Below are 8,976 nucleotides of genomic sequence, written 5' to 3' on the forward strand. Positions count from 1 at the left end.
AATTTTTTAGACAATTAATTGCTCAGCAAAATTTATTAACGTGTCAGGCCTACATGAAGCAACATAAAAAGATTTCCCATAATCTTTTTATGTTGTTAATGGTTCCCATTTAAATATGCCTCTTCCTCCCCATGTTCTTGCATTGAACTGCCAAATTACCAATTTGCATATGGAAACAAGAAAGAAAATCAACTTGTCATGAATACAAGACATTTTCAGTGTCGGATAATCTGAAAAAAAAAAATACAGCCAAAAAAACTAGTTAGAAACTGGAAAGATCTGTGGATTTGTGTTTATGATGAGGATTGAAGTTTGTAATGTGATTTATTAAAAATGAATATTGGAAAACGAGTATTGATCCCGATAGTTCTGCGGTAATCCATAAAGAATAACATGAATGTCTGTTGCTCTGAATTTTTGTTCTTCCTGTAACCATGCAATAACACCAACATAAACATCACGTTTGCTTGTTTTGTAATCACTAAAATGATCAATTAAGAGGTTAAGAATTGAGAATTAAATCTTCATGTAAAGTGGGAAGCGAGACCCCCTCAGAATCTTTTCCCACATTTTAGCTCAGCAAATCTCTACACTTTATTATTTACCTCAAATAATTTACCTAGGATTCAGCGTTTTTGTGCCTGTGCATTTGTTGCAGTTGATCCGTGAATTAGGGAATATCAACGTGAAGAAGAAAGAGCCTCCGTTCTGTTACCCGTACAGCTTCAAGGCCAGGGTGTTGGTGCTCTCACATCTGGCCCGCATGGAGGTGTCGGAGAATTTAGAGGAAGGTAGGACTGATCAGCTGAATTACATTTTAAATCTTCAGTTCGTCCATTGTTGTTCTTTTAAATTCAAACACTCGTGAAGCTTCTTGTTGTGGCGTTGTAGTTTTGAAAATATAATTTTGGGTATTGCAAGCATTTGTTTGTAAAAGTCTCTGAAGCAGCAGAGGTGTTTGAGAATGACGTCTTGAGACTTCCAGGAACTAAAACAGCCCCACAAGCTGCTGAGCGTTTGATAAACTGGAGGAAATTCAAACACACGGAAGGAAAAGTCATTAAAAATCCAAGACATGGAGAAATAAGTTGCTCACTTGTGATATATTGTAAAAGTGGTTTACACTTCAAAAGATTCTGTGTATTTCTTCATCAGATCAAAGATTTGTGGTGAGGAAGAGTCCAGCTCTTCTTCAGGAGATGATCAACGTCGGCTGTCAGCTCACCATGATGGCCAACAGCAGAGGAGGTACACACAGCGACGGTCGCGGCCCGTACTCGGCGTCACGGTGCCTCCGTTTCCTTTATGCTAGAAATAACACGATTATTCGTCTCCAGGTTTCCCCGCTCCCAGACTGGTGACCATCGAGAATTGCATGAAGCTGACCCAAATGATCGTGCAGGGCCTGCAGGAGACCAAGTCGCCGTTGCTACAGCTCCCTCATTTCGAAGAGGAGCACCTTCGCTACTGCATTTCCAAAAAGGTAGGCTCCAACACAGGAAAGGAAAAGTTGCTCAAATCTGAGTGGTGGGTTGCTTTATTACTTTTTTTTTATTTTTATTTTTTTAAGGATTTATGATGATGGTAGACAAAATTAGAAGTTATTTTTAGCCTTGAAATACAAAACAAAAAGGATTAAATATGATTACTTCAGCAACAACAAAAATTATCATCTGTTTATGGCTTATTTTGTAGTTTAGCGTATTTGAGTTATTTATTTTGTATGAATCCTTAAGGAATTGTTCTGTTCCTTGTCCTCTGATGCGTGCCTGTGCAGTATAAGGTGCGGACGCTGCAGGACCTGGTGAGTCTGAAGGACTCGGACAGACGTAGCATGCTGCGTTTCCTTGGGGAGGAGAAGTACGACGAGGTCATGGCTGTGCTGGGCAGCTTCCCTCATATCACCATGGGCATCAAGCTGCAGGGTTAGTCCAGACAATATTTCACCTACATTTACTTCATGGGAACTTGTCTTCAAAGTGCTTCTGGGTGGAAAATGTGGCATTTTAAGTGTAGATTGGTTAAGTTTAGCAGCTATTCTTCTTTTTCTTTATGTTTGCTAGTCCTTGATGATGAGGACAGCAGTAACATCACCGCGGGTTCAATCGTCACAGTAACCGTCACCCTAACCAGGAAGCGTATGGCAGTAAGTATTTCTTAATGGAAAGAAATGTGTTTTTTGTGGTTTGTATGCCACTTCTGGTCACCAGTAGAGGGTGCAGTTTGCTATATTTAAGGTTTTAAAAGTGTCATGCCGTCCTACTGTTCATTGTTTGCAGGATATGTTTGAGAAGGAGCAGGAAGCATCAATATGTCAGGGAGAGGAGACAGCCAACACAGAGGAAGCAGTAAGGGTAACCCGCCATCTTTGATCTGCAGACGGAAAACTTTGTTAAAATCCCACCATAAATAAATGACAACTTTTAATCTCGTCTTAAATTCAGAATCAGGGAGACGCGAATAAAGCCAAAACTAAAGTTTGGCAGAGCAAGAACAAAGGGGCCAAGAAGACAGCCAAGTCCAAGAAGAAGAAATTAACCAAGAAGAAAGCGTTGCCCGCTCCCGTTAAAGGCAAGCAGGCTAATGGCAACGTAGCAGGAAATGTAAGCATCCTAAAATCTCGGCTGAATGCGACTCTTTGTAACAATGACGACTGTCTAGCGTCAGTTTATTGAGACGTTTACAATCTCTCAGGAAATGGCAGTCACAACATCAGCTGCAGCATCCGCGGCGAAGGATGAAGACGACGAAGCTTCAGATAAAGGCAGCGAGTCGGACGAAGGCGAAACCAACAAGGATTCCCCCAGCGAAAGAGACGACGAGAGCGACAAACAAAGCGACACCGAAGTCGACGAGGGGGGCGGAGACGACGAGGAGGTCAGCGTGACGCTTTCATCGACGCTAAAAGAGGGAACATGAGCTTGCCTTCAACTAAATGTCGTTTCATCCAACCTTTCAGGAGTGGGAGGCGCTGCAGCAGAGCATCCAGCGGCGAGAGCGGGCGCTGCTGGAAACCAAGTCGAAGGTGACGCACCCTGTCTACAGCCTTTACTTCCCAGAGGAGAAGCAGGAGTGGTGGTGGCTGTACATCGCCGACCGCAGAGATCAGACGCTCGTCTCCATGCCCTACCACGTCTGCACACTAAAAGACTCAGAGGAGGTGAGATCGTGCTTCTGGAAAGGTGTTGTGGAAAGTCGCTGCATTTTCCTCTCACTACTGTTATAAGTGAGGTGTTTTCAAAATAAAGTTGGGGGAAGCGGAAAATGTTAGTGTCTTATGTTGCGGAGAGAACAAATGTACTAATCACATACCGTTGTTCTTAATATTAAGCTCACATATTTGGTTTGAAAATCATTTATGGCTGCAACTAATAATTATTTTAGTTATCGATTAATTTATCAACAATTCTGATGATTAATTGGATTACAAAATTGGCACATTCTGCAGATTTTTCATTTAAACCTTTGTTGTACAGTATTAGAAATGCACTAAAAGATGCAGATAAACAATTCATTTCTTTTGTTAAATAAGCAAATAAACATTTGTCTAAAGTGCATTAACATAGTCCTTTAGTGAACTCTTGCTCATTTGTCACAAAGGATGCATCCGCAGATAAACAATACTTCTAACATTAACATGTGAAAAGCTCAGCTTTTTCTGCTTGAGTTAACGTCAGTACAGTGTGGGCTAACCTGTTTGTTCATTTTTTTAATTTACCGATTAATAATTGGGTAGCAAAATGTGGTGCCTAATAAGACTTTTTTCTTTTCTTTTTTTTTTGCTTTTTTTTTGCTTTTAAACAAAATTTGAACCAAGTGAAGCAAAAACTTAAGGAGTTTGGGGTTGAACATATTAACAAAGATTTTTTTCTTTGTTTTATCTTAAACGCAAAATGTATGTTCATTTTGCACACCTCTCTTTGCAAATGGCCTTTTTTTTAGATTACAAAATTGCTGACGATTATTTCAACAATCGATTCATCATGGTTTTTTTGTTTGTTTTTTTTATTTATTTATTTATTTTTTTTGCTCAAACTTTCTCATCGGTGCATCTCTAGTTTCTGTTGCACCCATCTACACATCCTCACCTCGTGTTGCTAGGCCAGGCCGGCCTTTGCACTCAGCATTGTTCCCTCCGAGGAGTTTGTGCATGTTTATCCTGAACAGTTTTCTCCAACAACAGCCCAGAGTGACGGGAAGGTAAAAGCTTAATGAGGGCTCCGTGTAACCAGCTGTCGCTACAGGAGCTGCCCCCTTTTCATGCATGACGGGTCTCTGGGTACCACTCTATTAGTCTGTCACCTCGATAGTTTCTCCTGTGTTTGCATTGTGGGATTTGAGGCTCTGCGTATTTGGCAGATGTGTTTCCGGCAGTCCAGACTTGTTGCTCCCCGCCCCACCGAACCAGACAGGGCTGTTGACAGCAGCCATGTTCAACTCGCTCACGATGAATAATAAAAAGCTTCATTGTGCTGATAATTAGATGTTTACTGTATGTATTTGCACAAGTTGCTAATCACAGCCTGATGTAGAATTGGTAATATGTATAGTAAAGCCCTGTCATCACCACGAGTTGGTTAATTTGTGCCTACGCACGTCACTGCCCCCTCCTTTTAGAAGACCAATGGAGCCATCTTTTTCTCTCTAAGAGATAGCAATGCAGTGGTTTTATGGAAACTCCATTTAAAAACTGTTCTGCTTCAGATTGCTGCAGCCTTGCGCAGAATCACATTTAATGGTAAATTACAATCTTAAAGCAATATTTTTCTTTCTGAGTTGACAAGAGGAGCAGGTCCAGTTGTAAACAAACACTTTAGACGGATTGTTTTGAAAAGACGATCATCAAAACAGGAGCTCGGCTGGAAACGCACTCACTCTAAGTACAGTTGCCAACAACCTGTGGGTTATAAGTCCCCTGTATATTTTCTTAATGGAAAGGATTAGAAGAAGCGTCTGGATAATATGGAGCTTTAAACAGGAAAAACGGCAAACACTAACGTTGTTGCTGACCTGATTTTACACCTAAGTAGTCCAGATTAGCCTAGCCAAGTTAATCCGACACCGGTGACAGATCACTGGATTAACTACAGGTTTATCAACAGATAATGGAGAGGAAGAGCCCAGTAAAGAGGTGAGGGGAGTGTCCTGGACCAAATTTGTCTCCATCACCTGCCAACAAGTTGGATTTGCATCCTCTTTGGATTGTGACCAGTAGCTAAAGGAACTTAACATGTTAGCTGCCCAGTTATAAAAGCAGAGGTTAACAGTGTTGGTTAGCTTCGCTTCAGGTAGTCTCACCAGTGTAGATTTGAAATTACAACAGCAAGGCGGCGAGTCATCCATGACACCGGTGTGTTGGAGATCTTTTACGGTTTTAAATATTGGATTATTTTTGCACTTACTCTGAGGTTCAGCGTTTATCTTGAAGTGCCCCACTTATCCTATTTTTTTTTTTTTTTAATTATGTGACAAATTTAAGTTGAATGAGTTTTTGTTTTGTTTTGGTAAATAACATTTTGGACATTTGAAATGAGGTTTGATTTATTTTGAAGAGTTAAGATCAGATCTTAGGATCCATTTAGTCAACGATCACGTCTGTTTTAAATGACTGCATCCTTTTAGGCATTTGATGCTTACTGCTTAGACACGGTACTTCATTAAAGTGTCTTCAGACTCGTATCTCTGCTTTGGGAGTTATTTGAAAATTAACCAGGATTTAGTTCAATTAAATGCGTTTCAAACTTTGTTCCTTCTTTTTGGTTTTGTTTTCCAGGTGGAGCTAAAGTTTCCAGCCCCATCCAAAGCAGGCAACTACCAGTACTCAGTCATCCTCCGTTCTGATTCCTACATGGGTCTGGACCAGTTCAAACCGCTTAAGGTGATGAGATGTTTATTCATATGTTCGTAGTGTGTTTTTTATTTTTATTTTCTTGCTGTATTTTACAGCAAATCTACATTATCTTTCCAGTTTGTATTTTTTCTTTGTCATTTTAAAACGGGCAAGAATTAAAACAAAAACTACAGCATTTTTCTGGTTTTGAATATTGTCAAAAAAATAAAAATATATTAAACTAATGCGATTCTACAAAACAATGATGGTGGCATTTGCTACTGGATTTCTGTTTAAATGAAGTATTCTAATAATTGGGTCATGTATGTAAATTTAAACACCAAAGAACATTGCAACTCAATCATAAAATATGTGTTGGTTATTGTTTTACCCGTTAGCATCAAGCACATTACAGTTACTGCCTTTAAAAAAAAGTTATCCAAAATTTTTCCACATCTGTTATATGTAATATTACTTTATTATGCATTATTGATATTTTAGTGACATGTTTATTGAACAAACTGACTTGCAAGTTGCAGGAAAAGCCAACAGGTGTATGAAAAAAATAAAGGGGACATATATTATAGGCATAAAAAAATAGAATAATAGACTTAATATTTTTTCCCCCAATCAAATTGTTTTTGATACATCAAGAAGTCTGTCAAAAGTACAATATTTTTCCCATTAAGAAGTAAAAAGCTTTCTAAAATAAGAGTAATTGGCAAGAATCCTTATTTTTGTCTTTCATTTGTGCTCCCAAAAATACCTACCCCATTCTGTCAAAGTTGTACTTTAACGCCAGCGCTGCCTGTGAGTAAGGCAGATAATTGCCAAATTATAATTAATCAAAAATTACCAATAAATTACAACTTTGTCAGTATTTGAATATTACTGGCTGTTCAGATTATTTGGATTCTGGCTGGATGAGCTAACAAACTAGAACTAGTCCACCCACCTCTGGGCTCATGTTTCTCTTTATCGTCTCGGCAACATCAGTAAATTTATTGCTGAACTATTTCTAAATGCCTAAGAAAACTTTTTTTTTTCTTTTTTTTTCTGTGTGTGTTTTCCTGTAGCTGGAGGTCCACGAGGCCAAGGCCATGGTGGACAACCACCCGCAGTGGGACATCCCCGACACGGAGGAGGAGGATGAGGAGCAGGAGGACAGCGACGGCATCGAGGAGAGCGACGACGAAGACGAGGACAACGACTGACGGGGCGGACGTGAACGTGTCGGGGGGAGGGGGGGCGTCCCCCGGAGCGACCGCCCCATCCACTCGTGACGAGGAGAAGCCGTGCCTGCCATAAACAAAAACACACAAATGAATAAATCACTGAGGAGAATTTCTACACTCAGAACCCGCAACCGTTTTACTTTTACAATGTCATAAACTGTGACCCCCGCAGCCCCTTTCGGGGGTCCTGCTCCCATCTCCCCCCCCCCCTTTCTATAGAGACTTTGTGTTTCATCGTCCGCTGCAGGCGGACGTTTCTGTGAATACTAACAGGCCTGAGCGTGTGAGTAAGTGAGTGTGTGTCTGGTGTGTAAAGTGTATGTGTTTGTACAGGTATGAGAGACAAAAAAACAAAAAAAAAAACAAACAAACTTTGGACTAAAGGACCTATTATTATTAAATGGGTTCTTTTCCTCGAGGCAGATAAATAACAGCTGCATCCATTTGCAAAACTAACAGAAACACACAAACTCTGTAAGGACGCTGTGCCCACTCTCGCTCTCGCTTTCTCGGTTTTAAAAGCGCCGATAATTTCCACACATCTATGAAACTTTCTGTTGTACACTTCATCTGCAGAGGCGTATATTAAAGAAGCATTTTCTCTTTTGAGTGCAGGGGTTGCACAAGTTTTCATTTTTTTGCCGTTTTCCTTTCTTTCCAGCATCACAACTGTATTTCATTTGTACTTTTTTTTTCTATGAATTTGTATGTTGGTTCTAAACGAGTCAAATGAAATAACCTGCAGTGTTAAGAGACCTATGTTTTTCTCCATTTGTCACATGAGGAAGTAGAAATGCTGCAGTCAAGCAGTCAGGGTAAAATCTGACTCTCTCCCCTTTATTATTAAGTGCATCAAAACAAAGATTTTACATTCATGCTGCACTTTTTGTTTGACTGCAATAAAAATCTGAAAGTTTAGAGTGAAATGGTTTGCAAAAATGGGGAAAATCTTGGAATTTCTTGTCTGTAAGCTTTGAAACTACTACCTCTATCAAAGTACCTTTTTTTTTTTATTGGTATGAACCATAAAAACCATGATCGGTGCATAAAAAACTGAGTGGTTTCAGCCATTTGAATTGACAAAAATAGTGATCTTTACTCCTGGCTTTTTGAAGTCAGGCATTACTTTGATTTCCTCTTTTCTTTCCACAGTTGTAGCACATTCCAGTGTAAGTCATTGTCCTACAAAGGCCTTACGAATACATCTGCTGAAGCACAGCGTACACGTCCTCTGCTGGTTCCCATGAGCAGATCGGGTTTATTTTCCCTGTAAAAAAACAAAACATCTTTATTGTTTATTTAGAGTAAAATATAGCTCCACATTGTTGGGATTGCATATCACTCACCTTGTCGTGAGGAGTTGGTTATTTTCCTTTTTTTGTGTGTGTGAAATATTTAGAGGTTTGAATGTGATGTTTCTGCCACACACACACACAACTAAACACATTTTTTGTTGGAATTTAATTTACTTTCATACTAATTGTTTTTCTTACCATACAGCAGAACCGGCTTTACTTTTGACTTGTTTTTAGACCTGAGGATTGAAAAGCAAATGGAGCTGTCTTTCATTTAAACTCTTCTTTTTTTTATTCTTTTGGAGCTACAGCATGTATTCAGTTTTGTTTTGTTGCGTTTTCATCTTTATTTGTAGACGTTTTAAGGAAAATCGGAGCTTCTTAGCACAGTTCTGTAAACTCTGTAACTCTGGAGTTTTAGTTCTTACAGTCTTTCACTAAGAAAATCTGTACATTTGTTTTTTTTTTGTTTTTTTTCCAGAGTGCATTTTGGTTTTGTCATGTTAAGCGTGGGAGATCTGAATTTCCGAACATTCAAAGGTCATGCTCCGTCACTAGAGCACAGCCACTTAGACAATTCCCCATTTTGTTACAGGTCAGAGCAGGTGTACACAAA

The 8,976-nt window shown here is 39.5% G+C and overlaps 1 protein-coding gene across 1 annotated transcript; it reads left to right on the forward strand.

The window, feature by feature from the left end:
* Positions 1 to 534: 534 nt before the first annotated feature.
* Positions 535 to 7,679, forward strand: sec63 (SEC63 homolog, protein translocation regulator; the record flags this gene model as incomplete). The annotated part of the gene is made up of 11 exons (XM_015023412.1): positions 535 to 791; positions 1,156 to 1,248; positions 1,338 to 1,483; positions 1,778 to 1,925; positions 2,064 to 2,146; positions 2,280 to 2,354; positions 2,445 to 2,603; positions 2,695 to 2,877; positions 2,960 to 3,160; positions 5,774 to 5,878; positions 6,907 to 7,679. Coding segments are annotated over 11 exons (1,588 nt in total), but the record flags the coding sequence as incomplete, so codon positions are not given.
* Between the last annotated feature and the right edge of the window lie 1,297 nt (positions 7,680 to 8,976).

The sequence above is a fragment of the Poecilia latipinna genome, unplaced genomic scaffold, assembly GCF_001443285.1.
Source record: "Poecilia latipinna isolate Pla-1442-1.1 unplaced genomic scaffold, P_latipinna-1.0 Scaffold3304, whole genome shotgun sequence".
Classification (NCBI taxonomy): domain Eukaryota; kingdom Metazoa; phylum Chordata; class Actinopteri; order Cyprinodontiformes; family Poeciliidae; genus Poecilia; species Poecilia latipinna.